Source organism: Molothrus aeneus, chromosome Z, assembly GCF_037042795.1.
Source record: "Molothrus aeneus isolate 106 chromosome Z, BPBGC_Maene_1.0, whole genome shotgun sequence".
NCBI lineage: Eukaryota > Metazoa > Chordata > Aves > Passeriformes > Icteridae > Molothrus > Molothrus aeneus.
Window position 1 is genome coordinate 13,822,282 of NC_089680.1, and position 16,533 is coordinate 13,838,814.

The 16,533-nt window shown below is 37.4% G+C and overlaps 1 protein-coding gene across 2 annotated transcripts in view; it reads right to left on the reverse strand.

Annotated features, from left to right (window-relative positions):
* The window catches only part of SYK (spleen associated tyrosine kinase), a 30,227-nt gene extending 14,507 nt beyond the window's left edge, over positions 1–15,720 (reverse strand). For both annotated transcript variants that reach the window (XM_066569177.1, XM_066569176.1), the window contains exons 1-5: positions 15,307–15,720; positions 13,718–13,878; positions 4,616–4,754; positions 3,178–3,259; positions 2,065–2,111 (exon numbers count right to left, since the gene is read on the reverse strand). In XM_066569177.1, the coding sequence (XP_066425274.1) occupies positions 2,065–2,111; positions 3,178–3,259; positions 4,616–4,754; positions 13,718–13,878; positions 15,307–15,720 (843 nt within the window). The remainder of the gene's footprint in view (positions 1–2,064; positions 2,112–3,177; positions 3,260–4,615; positions 4,755–13,717; positions 13,879–15,306) is intronic.
* Between the last annotated feature and the right edge of the window lie 813 nt (positions 15,721–16,533).

Sequence of the window (16,533 nt, forward strand, 5' to 3'; positions counted from 1 at the left end):
CACTAAGGCTTTGGATTAGCATCACTGTATTTTAGGCTGCAATATATGTATATATAAATATATATATAAATGAAAAAGATATTGAAAAATTGGTCTGCATGGGAGCACCAGTGTTAGACTGTTGCTTAGAACTGGTCATTATGTTTTGTTCCTCTACTTTCTCTCCTTTGCTTCTTTATTATAATCAATCCTTTCTCACAAGTCATGATCATCCCTGTTGTCTTGCTCTGAATTATCTCCTCCTGGAAAACATTCTTCCATGCAGTGCCAAAAACAGGTGAAAGTCTCTCAGTTGAGACCTTGCCAGAGTCGAACAAGCTGGAAACACATTGATGTTTCCCTTTCCTCTACCAGCATGGTGGCTGCTCATTCTTGTTCCCATCCTGATTCATCATAGGCATAACATCCTCTGAAAAGCTGTGTCTGCCCGCTCTTCTGTGATTTATATCTGACTATTAAAAGTGCAATATCTTGTACTACTTTTTTCTGAGCCTCACCCTTTTTATTTTTTACAGGACATTTCCCTAATTCATCACAATTATTTTGATACCCAATTCAAAAATTCACTATTGCAATTTACATATTTCAGCAATGATTTTCACAGATAAAAAACCCAATGCAGTATACTAAAAATGTCAGAAACTCCTAAATCTTAATTATCATGGTGTAAATAATATGAAGATAGATTGCACATCTTCCACATAAGATTCTGTTTGTATGTTGGTGATTGTATTCCTTCTCTTCAAGCTGGCGTAATTTTTGGTTTTGTGTAATCTGAATAATTGTATTTCAGGCATATAAAAAGTCTTCATGAGTCACTGCTTTTACAGACAAGTATTAATTTGTGAGAACCTGGAAATATTAAGTGAAATTTTTGAGCTCCATAAACAGTATTAGTTATTTAAAATTTTCCATTTTCTATGTTTATAGTACAAGAAAGTAATTTAGCAGGCTCATTTTTAAAAAGTCCCAAAGAAAACACAAAACTCAGATTTCAATTTTAAGAAATTCAAAATATCAAATATATTGAAAATTAAACTGAAAATGTTTCAGTACACTCTTTGCAAAATATGCACTTTCACTTAGCTTTGGTGACTTTCTTTTTAGCTGTCATGACAATTGTTAAGCAGCAGCAGTTAGATTTACACTTATATTGTGAATTTTTTCTGTGTATATTATGAAACATACACAGTATTACCACACTAAATATGTTTGCCCTATCTCTATAACTGCATGTATACCAGATGATACACACGTGGTCTTGTGTGCTTAAACTTCATGGACATCCTTGTAAATGGCACAGATCCAAACCTCAAGGCTGTATTTTCATATTTAATTTTCTAATTAAAAATATTATTAATAATAAAGAAGAAATAAATTTTAAAATATTTCTAATTTAAAAGGGACTGATTTTGGTTGCTTAATTTCCAATTCTTTATAAAGGAAAGAATCACGCCATCTGAGGTGTGATACATCCACAGCATCACGTAATACTGTGGATGTATCACACCTCAGATGGCTTCTGTAGTCAATGGACTTTGAGAACTTAGGCAATTTAGTAACAGTTGGACTTGCTCACTCTTCATGGAGTGGATGAAAGAATCACCCCTAAAGCAGTGCATAAGAAATGAAACCCTTGTGCAAAGTCTGATGTTAACTTCACAGACCAAATATGAAAATAAACTGAACTTCCATTTCTGCTTCAGTCAGAAGATTCTCAAAGTGAACAGCATAAGCAATGTCGTATCTCTCCTCCTAGTGTTGCTGATACAACATTATAGAATATGACCATCAATGAGGCATCTTGCCTATGTAAAATACTGTTTTATCACATGCATATGTATAAAAGAGATTCAAAAAATTAAATTATGATTAGCACATCCAAAACACTGATGAAAGCAATACTATGATAGAATGTTAAGTTTCTTTTCAAATCACTGTTTATAACCCAAGAAAAATAAACTCACAGATGAAATAATACCCAAGAATTAGGATTCCCAGAACAGTACGTGACTGTAATCCTCCTCAAATGAATGCTACTGCTATACCACCATGTTCACTTACCTTAGGAAGTGTTCCAGAAGAAGAATGAGTATTAAAACCAACATTATCTGCAAAAGAATCAAACGTAAAATGATACTGAGCAAGGTGAAAAATTTGTGTAAGAACACAGAATTTTACAGAGGGGACCAACTGTGAAGTTTTTAGATATCATTACAGCATTTCTCTTGGACCATCTTCTTTGCTTTTGTCTCTTATATGCAGCAGACTCTGGTACTTTTGGCCACAGAGACAAAAGTAAGTGCAGAGCCTAAATGATTCAAAGGAGAATGAAAATAATGGTGGAAAAAAGCATGTAGTGATTCAAATGAATGGAAAATGTAAAAACTTCAGGGTTGGACTTGATGATCTTAGTGTCTTTTCTAACCTAAATGGTTCTATGATTATATTTTATTATTCTATAATCCTCTCACCATAGCACTGGCATCCAGTTAGAATGACAGAAGGTGGCCTTACAGAGAGAAAACCAGTTCTGGAAGAGCACAAGTTGGACATAGATCAGTCAGATCCATCTTTTTTCGCTTTTTGGTCAGGGAAAGAGGGAGGTCAACGTCTCTTCAGTGTGATATGACATTAAAGAAGAAACAGGATAAAAACCAACACTGACACTTTCCCCCACCTCTTCTCCTCCTTTCCCACAAGTTATCAAGGAATGGCTCTCTGACCCCATTTTCAGTGTTGGGTGCAGCCAGTGCCTTGTTCTGCCCTGCTCCCCCCAACACAGGAACTCACCTGCTGGGCGCATGACTCATTGCACCCATGATGAATTCCTGCAGCAGCACTGCTGCTGTGCCTGCTTCAGCTTGGAGTAAGGACCACTGGAGCAGTGCTGGGAAGAGCACTTTGTTCAAGTCTGTGGTCCAAGTAACACACACAACCACTTTCAGCAGCAAAGCACATTTCTGATCTAACAATAATTTAGATCCAGCAGTAATTTCACTTGGTAGCCCTAAGCTACAGGATATTACTTCCATCATGCACAGTCTGGCAGATATTACCTCATTTGAAAATGTGGAAAATCTGCACCCACCTATATGGGAAGTGGAAAAAATTCACACACATTTATCATAATTATCATGTCTTTTAACACATATAAAAATAATAGGAATAACTCACCATTTTCTGAGCCATGTTGTGGACAAGGAATGGTAAGAACTCTTAATAATCCATCTGGTTTGTATGAGTAATGCTCAACTAACTAGCAAAATGAGAGGGGAGGGAAAAAAAAGAAATAATGAGAGAAAAAGATAAGAAAATATGAGGGTGGTATTAAATATATTAATTAAATATACTGTCTCTTTAGAAAAGTGTGCATATTTACAATAGCTGATCTATATTACAACAAATGACCATGGAATACCACAAATCTTTACTGCCCATGTTATTTGCTTTATTTCTATTTAGCAGGGGTGCATGTTTCTGAAGTAACCTTGTGAATAAATGTACAATGTGATGGGTCAGTATTTCCCCCCACTCCTTTTTTTTTTTTTTTTTTTTTTTTAAATTTTTGGGGATAATTACAATGCAAGAATTGCCTTAATATGCAATGCTTTCTCTGGACCTCAGAATTGCAATGGGATGTGCACAGTTAATAAATGTAGCACCAGTAGTTGTGACCATTTGTGCTCCTGGATTGTCCTCCCCACATCATCTTTTACAGGTTTGTTACTGATATTTTCCCTTTGGGTATAAAGGAGAAGGTCTGTGAGCATAAGAGTTGCAGGCATGTTCACAGTTCACAAAAACTGTAAGATAGTAGAGCTGCTTTTTAATCTCTAGTGACATCAGGAAAGAAATACAAAAAACCTAAGAATTAATATATGCAAGCAAAGATTCATATTTTAGATCTGTGACTCACTTAACTCATTTTAATAGATTTTTAAGCAGGAGGACATAAGAGATTTCTGCAGGGATTTCAATTCCCTTAGTATTTTCAATTTACACAGTAATTTCACCAGTATTCAGTTTTAGTATCAACTATGGCATAGTCAGCTATGGACTTCTTCATTGTTTAATCTTTACCAGGATCCAGACATATTAGGGTGGTAAGCCTCAGCAAGCCATGCTTTACCAGACTTGATGGTAGAGAATTTCAAAGCTAAAGACTGAATTATGTGTGCAACACCTTAAACCATCCTCTTTTTGCTTGCTAGAATTCTGTTGTTGCTGTCATAAATGACATTAGCAAAAGACTAAACCAAGCATATCCATTATTGAAAATGGTTACTTGCAAATGTGAATGGATTGTTATTCTAGAGAATGTTCACCTAATAATATAATTAATAAAAATCACAGTTTTGAACTCCGCCAGGCTGCAACATCACATTTAAAAATTATTAAACTCTCTACACTCACATAGCTTTCTATATCAACATATATTTTCTTCATATACAGAAACCACACAATATTGGAAACATTTGACAAATAACCTGCCAAAACATGTTGGTTTTAGCCAAAGACTATTGTCACAGGGCAAAATAAAACAACGTTGGTCAGTTGGTCAGTTATATAGAAATGTGATGACAGATATCCACGTGACATAAATTTAACAGACCTGCCACAAGGTGTCAAATCTTTTTCCATCTGGTATGGAGAGTTTTCCTGTCTTATCTCTGTCAATACGATAGTGCAGTACTTTTCCATCATTCAGTAGGCACAGGGCATAGGAACCATTGCTATCCCTTTCTCGGATACTGTAGAAATAAGAAAGACTTTCAGGATTTACCAGGAATGAACATTCTTTTCTATTTACCCTTTCCTTAAAGCTTCTGAATTAAAACCAAAACAAAATCAGCACTGCAACCTCTGAAAACATTTTGTTAAGCTTTTAATTTATTTCTTAGTGTAATTAACTTTCAGGTTAATTGACTAAAGTTTCTCTTTTTTTTTCTTCCAAAAAGGCAACAGATGAAAACAAAAAATCAATTATGTAAGGCACTGTAAGGCAGCTACAGAACACTGTACACTGCATAAAGCACTCTTGAGGCAAATATGCATTTAAAAGGTTTTGCAGTACTGGCTCACCTCTCTTGTATCTTTTATTTTGAAATAAAGAGATGACAGTAAGAATCGAAGATAAAATATTAAAAGAATGTAATGTGAAAAGGCAAAATATTTGTGTTTGAAATAGCTTGCTGTGTGGCTGGGAATTTAAAGAAAATAATATATTTCTGTAATCATTAATTCTTATTATTTCAGGAAAGACATTAATGTTTTGTTGCAGATTTTACATAAAATTCATATGAAACTTAACATGGTATTGAAGTGTACATATCTCATCTAAACTTCATCACGGAGAGACTGCCAAATGTAATATAAAAACTTTGTCTAAAATTCATAGGTAGGATGATCTCCTCCTTCCAGGAGACCTATGTGTGCCCTCTGAGATGCCTATAAAGCATGACAGAGTTGTTATGTGTGTACTCAGGGCTAGCTGACACTGAGACCAGCATATTCTGATTACTGGATGCAGAATAGATGGGAGTCTGTTACTACCTCCAACACAGTTGGTGCAACATTTCTGAGTTTGGAAAGAAGGCTTTTTCTTTCAGTCAGGCTTCCATGCTGACTGACAGCTGACAATGTGACAGCAATAGAGTTAGAATAAAACTGACTGTTTTTTTTCTTTTTTTAATGAAAAGCTTAGATTCTGGAGCACTAAAACATTTCTTGTTCTGGTGTGCACAGAAATCTACTTTCTCTCCCTTGAATTTTTGAGCAGCCTTGAAAAGAATTATAGCAGTAAATACTCACTAAGGTGTTAAGAATCTTTGCTGGTGCAACACTGGTACTTGCTGTTATATCTCAGGAGATTGCAGAGGCAAGTATTAAAGTATTCTCCTCAGCTGACTCTCTCAAGGTTGAAGTAAAAGTGTATTTTGCCTGAATTACTTATGTAGCTTTTTCCTTCAAACAGAATGATTCTTGTTGCCTAAGATGTGAATAGGACACTGGCTAAAAGAAAAGGGAAGTAGGGTCAGTTTTTTTTTTCCTGACACCAAAGTAACTTGTGTAAGTCTCTAAAGCAAATTGAAACACATTGTGGTTTCTTCATGGCATATAGGTGTTTTCTCAGCATGCTGATTTCCTGCGCTGACTGACCAGTGAAAAGCAACAGGGTCTGCTACAATGAAGAGTGACTTTTACTTAGTTTTCCTCTGACCTGCTCAAAGCAAATAAAGCTTAGAAAAATAATTTCAGAATAGAGGGCATTGTTTCTAAAACACAAACAAATGGCATTTCATTGTAATCAGGCTTCTGTTGAGAATAGCACAAATAAGATTTTAAAAATGCAATGGATTGTTTCTCAGTAACAAATATCCTTCATGTTTCACAGGAAGAAATGGAGGCTTCAATACAATTCAGTTCTACTGAAACTGGTTCTCATTTCCAAGACTTGTTACTCTCAGGAGAGGCATTGCAAACATTTCTTGAGAGCACAGGCACCCATGGGAGGGGAGAGCCCTGATTTCTGAAGACCATGGCACAGACCCAAAAAGCTCTATCACTCTTCAGTGCAGGACTGGGGGTGGAGTTCAGGTTTATAGGGTTGTAATTGCATTTCAGAGGTTTTCCTTCCCCTAACCAAACAGCTACACAACTCTGGAGCCACCTGCAGCTTACAGCCATGTTAACTTCTGTCAGACAGCTCTATCACTGCACATCCTGAAAACACCTCCATTCCAACACATGATCAGTCAGGGTCCACGGGACCCTTTCTCCCTTAGGGTTATGCAATAGGAGCAGGTGGGTTTTAAACGGTAGTCAGTCAACTCCAGCACAACCTAGATCCCTACAAAAGATAAAATCAAGAGGTACACAACCTGGATCCCCACAAAACATGAAACCAGAAGATACTACCATTTTTCTAAATACGTCTGAAAGGCAGAAGTGTCAAGTGCATTGAATTGACAGCTTAAGTCTTAGTTTTGGCAAACTGAACCCTTACTGTGTGACATGGATTGCCCCAAGCCACATTTCACAATTTCACTTTGGTTTTGCAGACTGTGATAATAGCTGTCTAGGTTAGGCTAAGCCTCCAGAACTGCAGCTGGGTAACAGTATCCCGTTCTATGTCAACAGCTGCTGTAAAAAATAGAATAAAAGGCAAATGCTATTCAAACTTAAAGGTTGTAACCTGAAACTTCTTGGAACGGACAGAAAAGTTTCACATCTTGATGGTACTGCCTGCATTACCCAGGGCCTTCACTTTAGATCTGGGAGCTCCCCTCATATATGGAACTTTCCTTGCATGGAAAGTAACAAATTCCGGAATGTTAATTAAAAAAAAAAAAATCAAAATTCCAAATGCACTCTCTGCTTTAAAGGGCTCTGAAATGAAACACAATATTAACTGTTCTTCAATAAAAACTGCTAAATAAAAAGGCCTTCATTGAAGAATTTTGGCAAGGAAGGAAGCCAGCAGTGAGGTATCACCTCGTCTTCCATTTCATGCTATTGCAGAGAATTGCAAATGTCCAGAAAGAAAAACATAAAGATAATAAACACCTGTAAATAAACAAGTGTTGTTTCATCCACTGAATTCATCAGACTATGAACAACTTCACTGAGAACAGATTTGAGTACATAGCCACAAAGCTATATTAGAGAAGTGCCAAGGTATCTAGATTTTTTTGTGACATACATTTTTAAAACAGCAGAATAAGGAATGTAGAAATTAAAACTGTTACCTGATGCAATGCAGAGAATATTTAGGTATTGATTTTATACTTCATGCAATGTGTGTTTGAGTATTTTTTTGTGGTTTTGGGAATGTAACCTAGACAGCAACCAATAACAATTTGGAGTATTATTACAGTCCGTGTAAATAGCTATCCATTCTTTCCTTTGGTATTTTCATTTCGAAGCAAAAAGAACAATGTCCCAATTTTTTCTGTTTCCATCTGAAAACCCAAATGATCCCTCTCTTTCTAAAGAAAAATATCCCTGAGGGTCAAAGAAATAAATTGCTACCACAATATGCCTCATTGACTGTGTAAAAAAACAGAATTCACAGCATTCTGCAGTGGAGAATTATGAAGAAAATAAACAAGCAAAATGCTTGCTTTAGGAATGGTGTGAAATTATTCTTGCTTCTGAATCCAAAGGCATACTAAAGTTTATTCTTGGCATTGCTTTGCCTTCTCAGCAATTACAGCTTTGTTGATGCCAGAGATATTGACATTCCCCACTGCTGATTGGGCTCCAGCCATTCCCTGTTTGTCTTGCTCTCTCTCTCCATGGCCATCTCTCTGGTAATGCTATTAACAACATGGGTACTCATTATCACTTCAAAGATCTGCTGCACATTGCATATGTTCCAAGTTTGCGGGTAATAAGAAATGAACTTGGCGCCATCTGTAAAAGAATTACATAAACGGCAAAGTGGATTGACTGCTGTCTTCATTTGCATCATTTCTTCTCCCCTGTTCGCTAACACATTCAAAGCTGTTTCAGAAATGTCAGAACGCTACAGAATTTAGGAGATATCTCAGCTTCACACTATTGCTATCTACAATGGATCCTAAAAATTCATCTCCTGGTGAGTCTGCTGCACAGTTACAAAATAATTTTGTGAGGATTGCATCAAATTAGTCTATTTAGTTGACTTCACCATGGCAGCAAAATACATCATGCTCCACGAAACCCCTAATAAACAGCTCTGCAGTAAAACTGCACCTGAAATAGAAGACCTTAGTACAGCTCTCTCAGCTAGGTCACAGCTTTTCTTCACACCTTAGACCCACTCTGTGGCTGAAGCACCCAGTGCAGAACCTGTCTTGAGAGGCCACAGCTCTGCTGCGGTGGTCTGCAAGTGGCACCCAACATGTACCTAACTGAAGATCAGTAAAGAGCTCTCCCAAAGAGTCATGCACACCATCCAGGCTGCTGTGGAGAGGAAGACAGCACCTCCAGAAACACAGTTCAATGTCTGTGTATTATCATTTATCTTGAAAAGCTTTTATGGTCTTTTATAGCTCGTCTAAGCCTAGCAACTCCTTGGCACTTTCAAGAGGAATTTCATCATTAATTAATGTCCCTGAATGAGGGTCACATTTAATAGGATTGTTTTCATCTTCTATGATGTCAACAATGTCCGGTCCCTTTTATAGATAGAAAGTTAATACTGATAGAATTATCTTAAGAATTCTCTGTATGGTCAGAAAAATGACCTAGCTCAGTATGCAGTCTGGTAGCAGCAAACTCCTAGAAGAAGGCAGCAATATTAGTGTAAATATATACTGCTACATATCCCAGAAGCAAAAATCTTTGGTCAGACAAAAGACAATAAAACTGTTACAGACAACTGCACTTCAAAGCTTATTATTTTGAAATGTTGTTACTAGTACTAAGTATTGTGACACATAAGAGACAGTTTAGTTTCTAGTTGTCATGGAATGCCATGATATGGCATATTACTGTGGCTCATTATAATAGTCTAAATCAGATTTGTCCTCTTTAATGTTCTCATTACTAACTGAAGACACTCATATGACACCAAAATAGTTTTCTACTTTCATTTTACACAATTGTTCATATTTTATGTGAACTACATACAGCCATGAATACAGGTAAAAAGTTTATATAGACTAAACTGCTAATTTGCAATGCCTTCACTCACAATTTCCCTAATACTGAATTTTTAAGTTTACCAGTATTTCTGAATATTCTTTATTCTCCTCCAACTCCATAACTCCTGGTTTTGAATGCATATGCAAGATCACATGCTTGTATAACTTATGTGTTCATTACTGATGGCAAGATATGCCAACCCATGCCACATACCAGAGGCCTTTCTTATGTGAAACTGCAGAGGAAACTAACTCTTCTGCTGTTTGCTTTAAGTGAAGTTATAATTTATTTTTCAACTCTTCCACATATGCATGCATGAACTCACATAGATATGAACAATATTATAAATATTTAATGATACATTATTAATAAAATACTATTGCAATATTAATAAAAGTATTATCAATATTAACAGTTTAATCTATGATCAATGTTCCCTACCAGACAAAATGTAATAAACCCCAGAAGTTTGGTCAAGAACCATCACCCAATATAGAATGTAAAAGTGTTAGTGTAGTTAAGTCGGGATTCAGACATAAAGTTCTCTATTTTCAGTTTCTTTTCAGATAATTTTAGAAATATTTTACTGCTGTTCCGCTGCTATTTTTTTCCCCCCAAAGTTTGTGCCTAGAGTGGCAATCTTACATAAACATTCTTCACAGAAGAGGTAGAAAATACTTCCCATTTCATGTCATGGTTTCTGTGTTTGGTTTTGAAAACAAACTCTAGCATCCACATACATACTTTACTGACTTTTAAGCCATGAAAAAAACTTTTAATAGATCTTTGAAAACTCCTGGTAAAACATCCGCATTTAGCTCAGAATTTTTCCTTGGATGCATTGTAATGTTATTTTTATGGCGCTACTCATGATATTTTGAACTGCAGTCAGGAATCTTTTCTACTATTTAAATATTTAAACCATTAAAAATAATTATAGATTTGATAATCTTGCATAGCAATGCTAAAGAAATCTACATGTTAGTTGTATTATTACACAGACTGCTGTATTGGATTTTGCTTTAAGGTAGGTATGTCAGATGGATAGCAAATTTCTAGTGTAATGAAGTTTTGGAGACTCTTGTTAAAAATATTTATTTTTATATAATATATAAAATATTATATCCTTCTAAGATTTATTATTTTCTCCATAATAAACAATTTGATTTTTGTCACATACAAGTATTCACTCATGGACTTGTTAAATAACCTCAGGTTTACCTAATCTCTTAAAAAATTTAGCTCCTCTCTTTGTTCCCACGTTCCAACTCCTACAACAAGCAAATATCTCTTAGACTTACATGTTTGAAAGTTTTACTTTTCAGTCAGCTACTGGGCTTAATTATCTTGACCAATGTTAGAAAAACACTAACTCACAGTCACAACTTCAAAGCCTTCAATCCACAGATGTACAAAATATTCTGGCAAGCACTGCTGCTGGGTAAGTAAAACTGTGATGTCTGTGCCTGAAATATAAAACAATGCACCACACTCACACTCAACAGTTTTGCTGCTTCTGCTTTGGTTAGCCAGAAATGAGTGGTTATTTCTCAACACCTGCTGAGCAAACCTATGTTAGGCAACCCACTGCTGAAAGCAATAAACGTCTCTAAATTAGACAGTTCTTTTGTTATTTGTGATGAGCCTCTAAGTGTTTGGGTCTGAGAGCTAGAATGGCTCAGCAATGTAGAATAACTGATTTCAACACAAATGAACACCACATTATTTCTCTTGCTGCACTGGCTACTGAACTATGGGATACTCTCCCTGTGTCTTCCCTGAGACCATAGGAGCAAATGGCAGCTGAGTGGCCACTGCATTCTAAAATGGCCACATAGGAAGGTTGTGCAAGAAAAATTAATACATCAGAGAGCATCCTACAGATGCAGAAGTAATCAGTCTTGTCCTTGATAACAGATATCCAAAATCAACACACTAGCAATTCATATTATTTAAGCTCCAATGGCAGTTCTCGTGATTTAAACAGAGCCTTAAAATTAGCATTTTCTCCTCTATGAGCTTCTCCTCCCAGTGTGAAAGTAGCCACCCAAGTTCCATCAAAACTATGTAAATATGGACCCATTGACATATCCAGTCTCATGGGAGAAGGTCTGAATGCTCCCCCACAACTGATTGAACATGTCACTGCAAAGAGTATCAAAAATGCCTCCTAGGCCATCTTTAAAGAACATAGGAAAATGCTGGGAAAATATTTCCAGTCAAAGCAGTAGGACTGCTTATAGAAGATTAAAAAGAGACTAGTGTTTATAATAGAGGCTGAAAATGTCAAGTCTATTAGAAAATTTCACTCCCTTACTCCAAAACCTATCCCTCTTGTTAATAAATGCTAGCTAGTGGATTCTTTTCTTTGAAGAAAAACTAGATTCCTTCCCTGTGCGTCCCCCCACCCCCTTTTCCCCAAAGAGAAGTACTTTGGCTACAGAGGAACCAATATGTGCCTGAGGGAAACTGGAAAAGCTGCCAGTTTTAATACATGATCAACATCATGACTCAGATGATACAAAGTTGGTTTGATAAGGTGTTGAAACGGAAAGCAAAAAAGCAATATATTTTTAGGTATAAAATTGTCATTAAAAGAAAGGATTGCTTTTTGTTTCAAGTACTGGACTTTCTGTCTAAAAAGTAGGAGAAGAAACTAGCAAAATCACAGGGCAAGAAAAAGGAGAGGTTGTGTGGTGATGTTGGGCTGGTAATTGGTAACAGCAGCTATGTTCATCAAATCCTCTGAACTCCTATTCAGCAGAAAGATATACATCTGGCTCCACAAATTTTTTTAACTTTTGTAACAGTTTTTTTTTTTTTTTACTACAAGTATGACAAAATCTGTGACAAGCTTATTACAATGTTTTGTTACACATGGCAGCCGAAGCAACTGAGTAAGACCCCTCTGGATGTGGTCCCCACCAATAGGGAATACCAGGCTGAAAACAGGCATGCATGGCTACTTGGGTGAGACTGGCTATGAAACACAAAAACCTCAACTACTGAGGAAAGAGAGCTCAAGAAATGAGATGTCACTACAGTCCAAGCATTTGTGGTTAAAACCTCGTAGGAATTCACTCTACTGGGAATTGGATTTAAAGGAGTTGCTGGTTCCTGTCTACTAAGACTGAAACAATGGAAATACGCAAGGGTTGCACCCACATTAGCAATTAGTATGGCATAAGTACAGAGAAACAGTAAAGTGAAAGAATTGGTACTGAAGAACCATATCCTTCCTGCACTTAATTGTGGTGTTTAATTTTGGACTACCTCTAAAAAAAGCCAAAGGCTGAGTGCTAATGAAAACTACATAGGTAGGTGATGAAATTTCCCTCAAAAATTATACAGTTCCAAGTGATCCTTATGTGGCTAGACTTTTAAGCCTAATTTTTCAAATTTTTTATCATGATATAAATACTTTCTGGGTGGGGGTGGGAGTGACAAAAGACAGCTCTGTTAAAACACTGGTATTTTTCAAATGAGGACTCTCCAAACAAACCCCTGGCTCTCTCTAGTCCCTGATGGCTGTCAGTCACTATCCTAATGCCACATTTGTGCTCAGAAAACAAAAGATCATCAGGCTCGGTAAATGCAGAGGGTAAGCACCAGACACAAAATAGTGCTGTCAAGGTAGAAGTGGTCATTTTATTGCTTAACTACAAAACACAGCACTACCATTGTCCCTGGGAGACGTGACAGATACAGATCCCAACAGCTGCTAACATAGGGAGCTTGTCTCTAATTGTACCAGTTTAAGAAGCCTGTGTATTGGGTGCAGGTGGTCAGGCTTTGACAGTGGGGCTGCAAAGGCCAGGGGTTGCCCTGGGCTGGTCACAACAGGTGCCAGCAGGTCCTAGTGGACACCCCTGCAGATGTTTCAAGGTTTTGTTATAGTTTTCCATCTTTAGTTAAGTGAGGGACTTGAGGGTAGGAAGCATCATGTCATGTAAATGATGCTGAACTGGGTGCCCTCACTGTGGATGAACCATGCTTTAGGGCACAGTCTCATTTGAGATTTATTCAAAAGAGCTGTACAGTAATACTGGAGGCAAACAACAACACCACAGAAAAAGAAACTCACAGAAATTTTCCATTGTTTCTCGACCCGATGAGGATACGGTGTTCTGACTCCTCCCGAGAGATCCTCCCATGGAACCATGGCATCTTCTCATGGGCTGTAGTGGCAATCAGCTTCTCCAGCTGAGGCTTTTGACTAATGATAGCTTGTTCAAGAGCCTGCCCCTAGAGAACAGTAAAAACACGGTGAAACAGTCAAACTATCTTCTGCAATAAAAAGATGACAGGTAGACTCTCAGTCTTTTGGGACTGCTTTTGGGACATCCAAAATCTGCACATATTTGTTGTGTGTGAAGGCCTGGTTGCTATAAAGATTTTAAAACAGAAACTAACATATCACAAAACTAGGGTTCTCCCTCTACCTCTGAGAAAAAGAAGAAAAATTAACCAGTAAATAAAACCACTGATATATTAGTATTTAAGCTTAAAAAAAGTCATATTGTTACGGTAATGAGACATGGCTAAATGAAGTTAGGGTTAGTCTGAGCTTTCAAACATACCTCCAAATTACATATCCTATGGCAGTATACTAAAATAAACCGAATGTGCTTTGCACTGTTGCAGCATGTCTATGTCAAAGACATCAATGCAAATTCTCCCAGACAGAACAGTCCCCATTTTAGAGTGAATTATTCAGAGTAATATTAACTTAGATATTTCTAACCTTGTCTACAACCTACCACTTCTAAATTGGGCTCAGAATCTGAGGGCAACCCTCACTAGTTTCACCAGCATTTAACCAGAGCTCATCAACTTCCCTCTACATTGAGCTCAGACTCATCAGAAAAGACACTGTGAATCTCAGCAGTTATAGAAAATGTTGTGTAAGTTTCAGGTTTTCCCAGCTGGGGCTTGCTCCATATATTTTACAGAGCAGAATTCATAGGGTTACCTGCTAGCAGCAAAAGAGATTAGGAACCATGAGTATCTTCATGAGTTCATAAAGGTAAGCAAGGTGAAATAATACTCTTTTTGCAGCCTCCTACACCAGTGTTTCCATGTTAAGAATGGCTTCTTCATAGTCATTCCCAGGAAAAAATCCAACATCTGTCCTCCACATGGAAAATTCCTGTTTGACCCCTGCAGCACTGAAGATGCAGTGCTCCGGACTGTAGAAACTGTTCTCCTTCTGGAACAATTTCTGTTTTGGACATAAATTAGCATCACAGAAACAAGGCCAACTAAGAGAGTAAGATGTACAACAAGTCATCATGTCACCATGCCTGCCTGCCTAACAATCCATAACAAATCAGAATTAAAAGCAATGAGACAAACCACTTCTGTATATTGTTCATTACAGGGATTAATTTTTGGTCAAAATCTGATGGCATATATTAGTGCAGAGGTAGATAAGATTATGCTAGACCAGGACACTGTAGAAATTCTAAGGGCTTAAATTTCAGGAAAACTACACTTATCACAAAGTTACTGCATGTACTGGGGAGAAAAACCCCTCACAGTTAAATCTCAAACAGCTGTGATTTCATTGTGAAAAAATACTACCTAGCAGCAGCAACAGCTGGAAACAAACACTGCAATCTTTTTTTCTCCTAGCTCACGGATTACTTTATGGCAAGATCAGTCTGGTTTTACCTGCAAATTCCAAGTCTGCTTCACATACTCTCTGATGAGGTTCTCTTTCAAATCTTCGAAGGGTCCTGTTTTGGGTTCAACACCTGGCGGCCGGTTGAAAGGTTTTCTCAGTAGACAGATAAGGCCATCCGCTTCCCCTGAGTGATAGTTAATGAGTTCAGCAGGACTGGCATGCGACCTGCCTCCTGCAATAGCATAGGAACCACTCAGCTCCCTCTCAATTGTATAGTGGTGAACCTTCCTTCCATGGGCCAAGGATAGGGCAAAGCCCCCCAGGTAATTCCGGCTTTGGCGGAGCAAGTACAGTCCATCATTTGCTCCTCCCTGCATCAGATACTCCTCGGCTTCTTCACGTGTGATATTACCGAAGAAGTATGGCAAATGGTTAGCAGGGTTTGATGTGTTGGAAGCCATGGTTTTTTCTTTTCCAAGTAACAAACCTAGAATACTGTACCTGAAAATACAGAGATATGAATGTCAGTAGAAAAAAGAGGATAAACCAGTAAGATGGCAGTTCACCTGTAGTATGTTTGCAGAATCACAGAATGATTTAAACTGGCATAGACCTCTAAAATCATCGAGTCCAAACTTGAACCAATCACCACCTTGTCAGCAAGACCATGGCACTGAGTGCTCTGTCCACTTGCTTTTTGAACACCTCCAGGGATGGTGACTCCATCACCTCCCTCAGCAGAGGATTCCGATGTTTAATAACCCCTTCTGTGAAGACATTCACCCAATGTCCAACCTGAAAATGTCCAGGGGGCATAGCTTGAGGTAATTTTAGTAAAACCTTTGTTGGTGATATATATGTTGACAATTTAAAAAATTATTTTAAAGTGAAGATCCCATTTTTATTTTTATCTTGTTAGAAGTTGTTTGTCTAAATCCCATGAGCTCTCTTTTCCTGTTTCCCAGCGCCTTGTCCAGAAGTGGACAAAGTGATCAGAAGTTCAGTTTCTCCTTATATAGTTGTGAAGCACATAGGAGTTAAAGTATGAGCCCTTCACAATAAAATGAAGCATCATTTCAGGGAAGTCATGCAGCAATCTATGGAATCAGCATAAAACAGTTCAGGCTATAGGGAACAGTGTGCACTGAGTTACATGAAGAGAAGTGCAGAAGACTTTAAGGATAACTATGTAAAAAGTAATGCAAAGGTGTAACTGAGGAATGTGAGTCTTAATGTAGGGCCTTTTAGCACACAGCACTTCTGACTGACACCTT